This window comes from Pteropus vampyrus, unplaced genomic scaffold, assembly GCF_000151845.1.
Source record: "Pteropus vampyrus isolate Shadow unplaced genomic scaffold, Pvam_2.0 Scaffold736, whole genome shotgun sequence".
NCBI classification, from domain to species: domain Eukaryota; kingdom Metazoa; phylum Chordata; class Mammalia; order Chiroptera; family Pteropodidae; genus Pteropus; species Pteropus vampyrus.
Genome location: NW_011889517.1, coordinates 1 through 12553, shown reverse-complemented (window position 1 = coordinate 12553; position 12553 = coordinate 1). Strand labels below are relative to the sequence as shown.

General features: G+C 48.8%; 2 protein-coding genes across 2 annotated transcripts; both read right to left on the bottom strand.

The window, feature by feature from the left end:
* Positions 1–2017: 2017 nt before the first annotated feature.
* FITM1 (fat storage inducing transmembrane protein 1) lies at positions 2018–3422 on the bottom strand. Its single transcript, XM_011385494.2, has 2 exons — positions 3046–3422; positions 2018–2657 (listed from the first exon to the last, which is right to left on the bottom strand). The coding sequence occupies exons 1-2, from the start codon at positions 3309–3311 to the stop codon at positions 2045–2047; spliced, it is 879 nt and encodes a 292-aa protein (XP_011383796.1). The 5' UTR covers positions 3312–3422; the 3' UTR covers positions 2018–2044.
* Positions 3423–5964: 2542 nt separating this feature from the next.
* On the bottom strand, positions 5965–12507 carry DCAF11 (DDB1 and CUL4 associated factor 11). The gene is made up of 13 exons (XM_011385493.2): positions 11970–12507; positions 11591–11718; positions 11253–11317; positions 10835–10935; positions 10459–10605; positions 10210–10264; positions 9789–9857; positions 9370–9427; positions 9086–9271; positions 8477–8630; positions 7829–7981; positions 6907–7013; positions 5965–6811 (listed from the first exon to the last, which is right to left on the bottom strand). Exons 2-13 carry the CDS (start codon positions 11600–11602, stop codon positions 6677–6679), a joined length of 1242 nt encoding a protein of 413 aa, XP_011383795.1. The 5' UTR covers positions 11603–11718; positions 11970–12507; the 3' UTR covers positions 5965–6676.
* Between the last annotated feature and the right edge of the window lie 46 nt (positions 12508–12553).

Below are 12553 nucleotides of genomic sequence, written 5' to 3'. Positions count from 1 at the left end.
CTATCCCGGCTCTGCAGTCAACGACCCGCCTCTTCCTCCCTGCTCCTTCCTCCTCACTCCCCTGCCTTCTCTCCACGCCTCTCCTCTTCTCGAGGCGCGTACTCCCGCCACCCAGTCCGTTGCCCGCCTCTGGACACCCCGCCCCGCCTCCCATCTCTCTCCGCCCCCTGACTCCCTACTAGCCAGTAGGGAGTCTTTCTCTTCTTCTCCAGCTCGGCCTGGAACAGTTATAAGCCTTATCTGACGATGCTCTTCCATTTTTCCTCAGCGATGAAACAAGACCTGGCCTTCTGTTACCTAGCCCAACCAGCCTGGGCCCCTGGCTCCACAGGCCATCCTCTGGCCCATGCCGTAACGTTCAAATGCTGGCTTCTCCCAACACAGGCCCCGTTCAGCTCTGTCTTGATTCTTGCTGTGGACTCCATTGCTCTGTAACCCGCTTTCCACATGGCACCGGGATCCCGCTCCTTCTTAAAACTTTCTCAGTTTCCTGATGACTTCAGAATGAAATCCAAAGGGCTCTCCCGGTACATAACGTCTGTCGGGACCTGTTGCCATTCAACTTTACTCTCTACTGCTTCCCTTGCCCCCACCCACCCCTTTTTCATTACACTTGCAAATACCCGGCTTTTCATTTGTTGTCAGTTTCACATTCTTACCTGTTTCAGAGCATTTGCCCTGGCTAATCCCCTTGCCTGACACACCCTTCTCCTGCCTCACGTTGTCATTCCATTTTCAGTGCAAATGTCACTTCTTCAGAGAGAACTCTCCATCGTCCTTTATAAAGTACCTCCTGCCAAGTCTATTACAAAGCAGCCTATTTTAGTACTTTCATAGCACTTATCTCTGATATTAGTTTATTTTTTGAGTACAGTGTGGTTTAGATCAGGGGCTAGTAAACCTTTTCTGTAAAAGGCCAGACAGTAAATATTTTAGGCTTTGTGGGCCATACAGTGTCTTTAGCTACTACAGTACTCAATTCTGCCGTTGTAGCAGGTAAGCAGCTATACCTAAATGAATTAGTGTGGCTAGGTTCCAATAAACCTTTTTTTATGGACACGAATTTGAATTTCATATAATTTTCACATATCATGAAATACTCTTTAATTTTTTACAACCATTAAAAAGTATAAGAACCATTCTTAGCAATCAGGCCATACAAAAACTGGCCACAGGAGGGCTGTAGCTTGCTGATCCCTTGTTTAGAGCACAATGAACCCATAGTACCCTGGGTTTATACTCCTGACTTACATTTACTATCTATGAACAAGTTATTTAACCTCTGTGTCTCAGTTTTCACAACCATACAATGGGAACACTACCAAACCTACTTCATAATGTTGTTGTGAGGGCTAAATGTGTTAATTGTATGAAGAACTTATAGACACTTAGAATGGTGCCTGGCACAGAGTAAGCACAATACAAAAATGTTTGCTATTATTATTTGTGAGTTTATCATCTGCCTCCCCCTGTAACACATGCACCCCCAAGCAGCAAAATCTGGTCTTTCTTATTCATATGGCATGGAACTGTGCGTGGCTCAACTAACATCTATTAAATAAAGAAGCACACATAGACCCCTACAGCAAAAACAAGGATAGGAAGGGTCCCTGAGTAGAGTGCTTAGATAGGCAAGCCCCTGAGGAAGGCAGAGGGGGAGGCAGGAAAAACGAATCAACCAGGCTAGAGATGAATGGAGTACCTGTTCAGCAGAAATGCTGCTCATACCTAAGGGCACTTTTACCTGCCCTAGCAGTGCCATTCCTTGACATCAGAGCCTCATATAGTTCAAAGTCTGCACTTTTACCTGCCCTAGCAGTGCCATTCCTTGACATCAGAGCCTCATATAGTTCAAAGTCTGCAAGAACTAGGACACTGAAAGAACAGCAGAAGAAACAGCCATCAAACATAAGGGAGGATATTCAAGGAATGGCTGAGGAACCCCAGCAACTACCAGCCCTTTTTACCCTTCCCATACTTTCCAGGTCCCCTCAACCAAATGATGAGAGGGGCCAGAGCCAGGCCTGATATGCCTTTATTTCTTTCAGTTATGCTTGCGGCTGGAGTGTGGACGAGGGAAGAGCCCATGGCCAGGACTCCCTGGAGACCAGGGCTGATGATACCAGCTGCCATAGGTGAGGTACCAGGCAAAGGTGCCCACTGCGGCGCCCACCACCTTGTGAGTATACTGGTGGAAATAGATGACGGTACAGAGCAGCAAGAAGTTCCAGAGGCCCAGCAGCAGCACATTGAGCAGGAAGACGAGGCGCAGGGGTGTGCCAGCAGGCAGCCCATGGGCCAGGTACTTGGCAAACACTGCTGCTTCTTCAGCCATGAGCAGGCAGCAGAAGGTGAGCAGGAAGGTGTGGGAGGAGACGGTGTAGCCCCGCCACTGGTGGCCAGCTGCCAGGCAGCTGCGGCGGTCCGGCAGCTCATGCAGCAGCAGGCCCTGGGGCAGAGGCTCGAAGCAGGAGCCAGTCAGGTCCTCGATGAGCAGGAAGGCTCGGCCAGCCCCCCGCCACACGGCTGCCCCCACCACCAGTCGGCTAAGATGCCGGGCAGTCACTGCCACGCGCCGTGTAGCCAGGAACACCACCAGCAACACGAAGCCCCCCAGAAAGGTACACGTCCAGCCCCAAGCCGAATTCACAAACTTTCTGTGGGCAGAGAAGAGGGGAGCCTACTGAGATCCTTCAGCCCCGTCTCCCCACCCTGGTGTGTGTTCCCATCACTGCTCTGTCCCTAGTCCTATATTTCATCACCGGCTCTCTGTTTCCTGTGCCCTCTAACCCCCACCCCCAACCACTTCAACTTTGCCATCTCTTTATAGGACCATTCAGCCTTCTAGGGTCCATGTTGCCTCTTTAGCCCTGTTCCCGACTTCCCCTATACCACCGCAGCACTGTCCCCTTCCCCCTCCTCCAACCTTCTCCTCGACTTCCTAGCCTATTTTTAGTGTCTGGACTGGCAGGAGGACAGAAGCCTGGAGGGAGCTAGGATCCCAGAGTGTAAGGAGCCAGCACCCATGGCCTCAAGTGGACTCACATATTGAAGAAGTTGCCGTGGCTGGCGAAGATAGTCCGAGGGTTGACATGGAACTGCAGAAGGGGCCCAAAGATGACCACTGCTGCCAACCAGGCATGGTAGAGGCGCCGTAAGCAGGGACTGCCCAGTAGGCGGGCGGCCTGTTCACTTCCAAAGTACAGCAAGGCAGAGGCCACCCAGAGCAGCACTTTGACCAGGCAGCCCAGCAGCACCCGCATTCGGGCCCCAGCCCCCAGCCCTGCCCCCACCACCGGCCCCCGCTCCATGTTCCCTCCCCTCCCCACTAACTGCTTGCTCTGCTGGGCAGCTGAGGGGCTGATGGGGCCCCCCCGGACAAGGACAGGCAGTGACAGGTGTGGCAGACACAGGGCAGAAGCCCGTTGGCAGCTGGCAGGCGGGGGGAGAGGGGCGGGGGGCAGTAAGGGGCCAGGGTGAAGGGCTGCTACATTAGCAGGGTCCCAGCCTCAGATGTGTGTCTTGATTGAGGCCTGTAACCTTTCCTGTTAGCCCTGTGTCCCCTTGACCTTTTAGGTCTGTGTCCCAAGCTCTAACCATGTTCTAGTTCATGTCTCAGGGCCAGGCCTGCTGTGCAGGCTTGTTTTTGTCCACAGCCTGCTTTGGTTTGACTGTCTCTGGTTAGATAGTCACCCCCACTCGCCCCAACTTTACTGTGTGTTTGCTCCACAGGGAGAGCAAGGGTCAGGAAGATAAAACTAACTTAACCTTAGGAAGTCATTAAAAAATCTGTATCTGCCTCATCATTAGTGTGGTCCAGCCCCTCCTCTCAGGTCTGAGCACACGAACCCACCACTGGGCTTGCAGCAAGATGACTGTGCACTGCACTGTGTCCAGCTCTGACTTGGGAGGCACATCAGCAGGGTTATCCACGTTTGCACACTGTGACCCCAGGGGCTTGGTTTAGCTCCAGCTCACCTGGTCTGAGGGGCTAAATTGGCCACAGGGCTGCTGTGTAAACCATGGTGGTTGAACAATGCACAAAACATCAGATCTAAAGGGTACCCTTCCTTGATTAGTTTATTATGATAGCCAACAGATGAAATGCAGGTGTCCTGAAAAAGGCGTGGTGTATGAGACGGTGATGGCCCAGGTTGGACATTCAGAGCCCCAAAGATTAGGTTTACTCCCAGGTGACGGGGAAAGCCAGGGTGGAGATCTAGAAGGAAAATCTCCAGCCATTGAAATCTTAGGTTAGGTCCTCCAACCAATTACCTTGGGTCTCAACCGCACCTGACTTGGCCTCTCAACCTGAACACTGGGGCTGGAGCCACAGTACGGAGAGCAACCTACCCAAGCAAAGTCCCTGTTATTCGGTAACTGTTTTGTTACAATCCCTTTTTGTCTTCCTCCCTCATTCTTCAAAATTGATGGTGAGATTTCAGAGCACAGTAAAGGCCCATGAAGTGGTGAAAGGAATGAGCAAGCAAGGACACTTGGGTTCTGGGGGCAACTATGTGACTTTGGGAAAATCAACTAACCTTCCTTGGTCTTCAGTGCTCTCATCTGCAAACTCATCAATCAGGTTCCTTCCAGACCCTGAAGCTCATACCTCAGCATAGTTCCTGCTCATGGACCCTACTACACATGAAGACATACAGAAACCTTCGTACATTTTTAGGTTGACAAAAAAATTTTTCTTCTTGACAAATTTTAAATAGTTTAAATAGTTGCAAAGAACATAGTTTCAGGTGTATTGTATATACTAACATTTCAAAAGCTATTTATATCACCCTTCTAAATATATCCAATGGAATCTAAACACTAGTGATTATATACCTCGCCATTAACCATTTTAAAAATGTGACCAAGATCTTAATAGTCAGAAATTGTATTTCCATTCTACTTCCCCCAAATAATTTATCCTAACATGTTTTATGCTTGAAAGTCTTTTATTGATCACACTTCTCTGCAAAAAAAAATATAATTTGAAATTTAATTTTTAAACATTTCCTATGTTCATAAGGCCCTAAAAGTTAAATGTTTTCTTCTGGATTGAATTTTCATATTTCTTAGTAGTATCAAATGTATTGTTAATACGATAAACATTGCACACATTTTGATAATAAGCTAAAATTGTATTGGAAACACATCTCTTAATGAGAAGAATGAATGGTCCTTGGGCTTTGATTAAATGAGGCTTTCATGACACTAATAATTTTAATTTACTTCTAACTTGGGTACCCTGGAGGTAATACAGGTTCTGAGTGAGATGGGAGGCATCTCTGAGGTGATGTGGCAGAGGGGAAATCAAAAGGGCTGGCGGGAAAGCAGATCTTGTGTGAGTTTCACAGTAGGCAGATCACTTGGAGGAAACACACATGGAGGCTGAGCATCTGAACAATTCATTTTTTTAAAAAACAACCTGTTTTTTACCCCTTGCTATGTCTTTGAGAACCCCTGGAGGTGTGTATCCCAGTTTGAAAACTGCCTGGGAGATAATGAAATGTTGTGGGGAAAGATGGATCAGCGCTGGATGTGAACCTCAGCTGCCAGACCTCTGCACGCCTCCACTTCCTCACCTGCACAAGGGGTGGCTGTGTGGGCGAAGTGCCCAGATGGGGCCTGGCATCAGTGTGCACCAGGTTTTCTCTGGCTCTAGGCTACTTCTTGTAGACCGGACCAGATCCAAGGGCAGCCCCAGAGCAGAGCTGATGTAGCTGTCCTAATCTAAACTGTGCTTATTTCCTGTTATCTCAACTTCTACTTGCTGGAAAGATTCTGAGATTGGTAAGGGACTACCTATTGAAAGGCTCAGTTAACAAATGATTTTGGTATTTCACTTCATCTTGTTTTCTCCCATAAACAAACATATCTGAAGACTTTGTTGAAACTATCTTCTTGAAGTGAGAGGATAAAAGACTTTAGATAGGTGAGAGAGAGAGACAGACACAAGACACTGAGCCAGGTTCCCACAGAGTTTATTGAGGGAGCCAAAGCCAGGGAAAGGACGAAGGAGTCCTAACGTCAACATCTCTCCTTGAAGCTGCTGGCCTTCAGCAAGATACTCTGGGAGAAAAGGGCCTGCCCTGTGTGGGGCCACATGGAGCCTCTCAAATCACAGCCTGTCCTAACCCAAAGACCCAGACACAGAAGGAAGACGACATAATTCCCACTCCAGGAAGGTGCTGAGGATACACCTTACCCAACCCACCCTCCCCTAAAGGGCTAGAGCTCTAGCCATCAGGATCTCTGAAAGGAAGGCCAGATGCCTGGCCCTCTGATTGGCCAGTCTAATCCCTAATGTGAAGGCCTGGGCAATGGGCCTGGCTGACAGCTTGGTTCAGACCTGGCATCTACTCTAGGAGCTAACACTTAACATCCAAACATGATTAAAAACACTCCTGAAAGTTCTCCTGCTGACAAAGGCCACACCTCGGATAATGGCAGTCCTGCCAGACCCTGGACAGAGATAGAGACCCAAGCCAAATGGGTGTGAGCATGTGAGCAGACCCACAGGGAGGATATTCCAGGGCCCAATTAGGGCCTGGAGGCCTGGGCTTCTGTTTTTCCCCATTCAATGCCAGTGATTCCCCAATGATCCCCCAGAAGGGAGAAAGGGAGAAGGCAGAGAGTTTATCAAGAGGCTCAGCCATATATGGGCTGGAGGTCAGATCTACTGAGGTGAGGAAAAGGCTGTAGACGACTGGGGCACTGGGGCAGGGGCGCTGGGGTGTTCCTCAGACTCTGGCATGTCATCATGGAAGTACTCAGCCTGGCGGTACTGCCACAGACGCAGGTTCCCATCCCACTGCAGGGCAGAAGGTGGCAAGTAGTCAGCGGCTGCTGCCCCCTCCCAGGTCCAAGTCCCAGACGTGCACTGCCTCCCAACCCCTGGAACCTCACCGAACTGCTGACAATCTTCTCATCAAAAGGGTGCCAACTGACGTCACGCACACAGGCCTTGTGGTTGGTCAGCTTCTTCACAATGTGGCCGCTGAGGAGGTCGTACACTGTCCAGGAAAGGCCAGAATGGAGAGGGGCCACCAGAAGACCTTCTAGCCACCCCTCATCTCTGCCTGAGCAGGACCACTTACCTACCTCTCAGGCAACTTCCCACTTTCCCAGAGGAGCAAAGCCCACAGCAGAGGTCAGGATTATTTCTGTTTCTTTTCCCTTTCCCTACCTCAGGCTGAGGGTATGGTCTAGCAGAGCTTGCATATCTCTGGCCCTCAGCTAAATTTTACAAGGTCTACAGTTAAGAAAATGCAATGTGGCTTTGAAGCTTTTAGCAGCAATTTTCTAAAAAGCCCACAAGATCTGGAAGGCAACCATGAAAGTGAACAACGGATGTCTCCACAGACATATGGACCTGCTGTTCCTTATCTGGACAGGCCGTACTTTTCTCTCTTTCTGGATGGGTCTCCATCTGAAGGCACTGTTTAGGTTCCTTATAGCTGTAGCTGTGTTTGTGCATTCTTCCCGCTTCAGTTGCTGCTGCCTTTTCGTGTCATTCTTTTTTACCTCTATTCCCTCCTACCTTTCATCTGCAGTCTCTTTCTTTGACTGACTATAAAACAAAACCAAGTATATTTCTGGTAATCTATTACATTTACTGACTAGAATGCTATGTTCCTAGTCTTAATTTAAAACGCTGGTGAATAGAATGTTTTCTGTTTCTCTGTTGAGCCTCCCTTCCTCTAAGCTAAATTAAATTCCACTTGTAGATGTCACTGTTTTTTTTTAAGGTGGTCATTGGTAGTTACAGATAGTGCCAGAGAAACATTCTTGCTCTCTCCAAGGATCCCTGTTCTGACAAAATCCTTACCGACCACTTTGCCAGTGGAGCAGCCGCTGTAGATGAACTGCTGGCCAGTGCTATGCATGGGGGAGAATCGGCAGCGGATAAGGGTGTGCAGCACCCCATGGCCCCGGTAGGTCATCAAGGAACTGTCCCCTGGGAGCTTCAACTTCCGCCAGGCTGGGTAGAGGTGCAGGGAAAGCCCTAGGTTAGGAAGTCTGGATTCTCCAGAATCATTAGTCCTTAGCAAAGACTGATGCTCACAATCATCTTTACAATCCCCAACTGGTGGCTCTTTTCTCACTTAACAGTCAGCTTATATGAGTCACCACTATGACTCTGCTGGTTGTTAAGACACTGAATGACTTTTGCTTTTGTTAGCTGTGAGTGATCCCCAGTCCCCAACACTTGGGACCCCTAGCTGAGGAGGCTGTACCTTGTCCAGGAAAGGCCATAGTGGAGAGGGGCCACCAGAGGACCCCTAGTCTCTCCCCATGGTTCAGCAAACAAAGAGTTCATGCTGGCGGGGGGAGTTGGGGGAGGGTGCGAGGACTCAGCTCCAGGCTAGAACAACATTCACTGGATCCATGACAGGTTAAATATTTTAACTACCACCTCTGACTCTTCACTGACTTTTCGCTCTCCACATCTCAGACTCTTATTTTCCACTCTCACCTTTTTTGGGCACTTGCTGCCAGCGGTAGTCCCAGGTTTGCTGTGTGGCAGCCTGGCGTGAGGCTTCCATGCCTTCCTGGCTGGAAAAGTGTCGGATATCCCAGAGCTTTATTGTCTGGTCTTTGGAGTTGGAGATGAGATACCGGGCATCACCCTGTGAATCCAAAGATGGATAATGAAGCATCAGAGTTTGCAAATGTCAGTGCTGTCACACCAGCTCCCCTCTCCAGTTGAGGGGTAAGAACACTAGTTCTCTGACTTTGCTTATCTCTTTCCTCATCCAGGTGGGCTCACATTAGTTTTCTACTTCAAATCACATTCCCTGGCTAGGCTTTCCCTTCTTTGTCCAGGGCACTGGCTGGGCCTCCTATTCTATCCTGGATTAACTATCTTCTACTTTTCTTGTACAGAAAGCCCTGCCCTACTGCATCAGTACCCACCACCAGGATCTTATGTTTCCTGGCTTAAGCTTCTTCCCTAAACACCAGCTCTTGCAAACCTTGGCTAATAAGGACCTTGGTGAGTTCCTATACCAGTCCACTTTGACACCCTCTCCTGAACAACAGGAACCTCACTAGACTGGCTGTGTAGTGCTGCATCTCTGCTCACCTTGCTGTCAATGAAGGTGATGCCATCCTGGTGTCCAGCCAGTGCACCCACGGGCTTGGGGTCATCCTCTCGCATGGTGCGTCGATCCCACACTTTGCAGATGGCATCATCGCCCCCAGAAAACAGGATTTGGGAACTTATGTCAGCAAAGGCCACTGCATTCACATCATCTTCATGGGACTCAATCTAGGGGAGAAAGAGGCCAGGATATATAGAACCTCTTTCTGGGTCTTCCATGAGGCCAAGGACCAGGAGGCAGAGGCTCTAAGTCTCAGAAGCAGTACCTGAAGGGTACGCCGGTTCTGTTCTCGATCAAAGACATATAGGCAGCCGTCATTGGCCCTGAAAAGGAAGGGATAAAGAAGGTCCTAGAGCCAAGCCTGAAAGGACCAATGCTATGTGTGCACTGGAGAGTCCTTGTTGTGAAGTTCCGCCATGCGGCAAGCCCCCGTCTCTTCTTATACAGCAAGTGGGAGAAGAGTTAGCTGTGTTTACAAGGAGGTTTCAGACCTCCCATCTCATGCTGGGGAAATGGTGAGCAAGAGGTGAAGTAAGTCATAAACTTTGACCCTGGAGAAAGGCTGGTTGTTCTCCACAGCTGCCTTAGTATAGGTATTCAGTGTACTCCATGTAACAACAGAGCTGGTCTCTGAGAGGACTCTAGTCTCGTTAACTGAGGGCAACATACTCCACAAACACTCACCCTCCTAACACTTCTCGTCCGTCTGAGGAAACAGCAATGGAGAAGACAGCAAAGCGACGTTCGTCTGGCCTGAAAAGAGCAAAAAGGAGCTGGGTTAAATAGACTTCCTTCAGTCTTTGTTCATCTACATAGAATCTGATAAGGGTCGTAAGGCACACTTCTCAGGGGAAAAGAAGTCCTGCAAACATGTGCCACAATGTGGATCGCCTCAGGGAGAACCCACAAATAATCCTGCAATTATCTATTTTACCCTTGTCCTCTGCTGACAGGATGGGTGAGTCCCTCCCAGGAATCCACAGAGAGGAACTTGCAACCAGTGTACTTTTCCCTCTAAGCAGGAGTTCCAGTTCAAGAGGTTTGCTCCTGGAGAGCCTTCCTTGAGAAGTTTCTGATGAGTCTGACCAGGAAGGGAAGCCAGTACCTTAGATCCAGGGCAGTGTGTGTGTCTCCCTCCCCGTAGATGTTGCAGATATGAACTAAGAGAAGCAAGAGAAACAAGAATCTTTCAGGGCTGGGTGAAGGTGGGTGGAAGTAAAGCTAGGAAAGAGATAGAAAGGTCAGGATGTCAGACTCTGGGAGTGATCCTTCCAGGAGAAGGTGTGGAGTCTTGGCACAGAGGAGACCTTAGGTCCCAGGCTGGAGAGACAATGGAAGTATGGGGCATACTCACTGTAATCAGACCAGCTGGAGTACAGGAATTGGTTCCCATCAGGGGTGAAGGCCACATCCAGGACGCTCCAGCCTACATCCCGGGCCTTGATGCTCTTGAATTTATGAAAGCGGCCATATTGGCAGTCATACAGTCGGATTATCTGGTCTGTGTAAGTGGGGACCATGCAGAATTAGGGAATATCCTCCCTGAATCCTCCCCAGAATAGACCTCTCTCATTCAGTGTATCTGTGGGATCTTCCCTAGATCATGCGAAACATGTTCTGATTCAGCATCCCTAAGTCGGGGTCTGAGTTCTTGGGTCTGGGCCTTTCTAGCCTCAGTCAATGGGACCATTCTTTGTTCCAAGGCAGTTCGTAGGACCAGGTTCTGGTACCTTGGCAAGCAGACATGAAGATTTGACCATCTTTGCTGTAGATTCCACAAAAAGCCTTCTGAGAGTAGGTATCAATGAAGCCCAGATCATTGGGCAGGAAGCTGGGGAAGCAGAGGAAAAATGAGGGTAAGGGGAGCTCAGGATGAGGAATGTTCTGGTTAACAAAATCCTAACAGAGTGGTTGTGAGTATGAGGGCATTCTTTCATTTTGGCTTTGGGTACAATCCCCTTTCTTTCATTCATTCTATCATCCTCTCGATTTCTATACTTTTCTACTTTGTTTACTCCCAAAGCTTCAACCCCACTTAATCTAACCTTAATATCTTTGAGGATCCTTTAACATCTATCTATCCCTTCAAGTTTTAGGGGATAAAACTCATCTGGCCCTTAGAGTCTCTCCACCAAACCCCATACTCACTGAGACATCACTCGAGATCGTTCTCCAAGGGAGAAGCTTCCCTGGTGGCAGAGGCCCCGTTCTCTCTAAAGGAAGGCATTAAGGAATATTGCTAGCAGAAACACAGGGTCACTTCAGCCACACCAGCCCCCTCTTCCAAAGTTATTGCTATTGCTACAGAAATGAACACCACACACAGTATATTCCAACAAATGCCAATGCAGGCTGGCTAAAAACTCTCCAGCTCTAGCACATGAGGCTTCTTTGGAAAGCTTACTTCTCTCTTCTTTGGTGCTGGCAGCACTTCTGGCTACCTTGATAGGCCTGCTGCCAGGCTGACGGAAGGTGGAGAGGCCTACCTGGTATAGCATTTGAGGAAAGCTGTGCTCCCGGGCTGCCTGCCTAAGCCCCAGCCGCCCTGTGGCCAATTCCACTTGTGTCTTGATCTCATTGCACTCCAGCTCCCGGGTGTCAGGGGTTGCATCCACTGTGAGGACCAAGGAGAAATTTCATCCTAGGTCTTCCAGCCCCAGAGGACAGTTAGCAGAATTGTGCTCAAGCCCACTCAATGTGGCTGAATATACTGAGTCTGAAAAGACTCCCTCATTCCTTGAATTATCTCATCTCCTTTCAATTTAACCCATTTTTCTTTGCCAAAATTAAAAAAAAAAAAAAAAAAAAAAGGTTTGCTAATGAAAGTCTTCTGATGTTAGGGTCTTGGTCTGCCTTTCCTCTTACCAGGTGGGTTGTATCGGTCCCCGAGACGACCATCCCAGGCACCGTCATGCTCTTCCTCTGAGTCTGAGAGGGCCTGGATGAGTTGTAAATTTGCTGCACCTCCTCCTTGCACCAACCTCACTTGGCCTCTATGGAGAGAACTCTCATGATAAAGGGGGAGGATCCCTTTCCAAACCAACCAAATTCAGAGTCAATGACTAACCAGTTCTTAGACTACCTCGTACTCAAACCCTCATACTGTTCCCATTTTGGGTTTTGAGGCTGACTAGACCTTGCTGTCATTTCAGTCTCCCAGAAGACACAGTAGGGAACTAATTCTCACTCTCACAGCAGAGCAGAGAACCCCAACATTACATGGAGGTTGACAGACCTACTAAGTTGACTTTCCAGAAAGCTAAAAATTCTGAGAGCATTCCCTTCTGAGCCTCTGCGCAGAGAGTCCAGTATAGAACACAGTGTTCTGAATGGATTCCCAAGCTTGTTCTCTTCCTCGAGAAGCCACAGCTAAGAAACACAGCCAGTTTCACCTCTCTCTACACAATTTCTAGTAGTCATTAGCCTCAAAGCATTCTTTCAAAAACAGG

Bases quoted from the DNA above. Each gene is read 5' to 3' on its own strand.
- FITM1 (XM_011385494.2), bottom strand. From the start codon at position 3,311: ATGGAGCGGGGGCCGGTGGTGGGGGCAGGGCTGGGGGCTGGGGCCCGA. The intron at 2,658-3,045 runs GTGAGTCCACTT...CTCTGCCCACAG, and splicing joins CACGGCAACTTCTTCAATAT to AAAGTTTGTGAATTCGGCTT.
- DCAF11 (XM_011385493.2), bottom strand. The intron at 10,265-10,458 runs GTGAGTATGCCC...TGCTTCTCTTAG, and splicing joins CTCCAGCTGGTCTGATTACA to TTCATATCTGCAACATCTAC. The intron at 9,272-9,369 runs GTACTGCTTCTG...TTTCTCCCCTAG, and splicing joins AGAACCGGCGTACCCTTCAG to ATTGAGTCCCATGAAGATGA.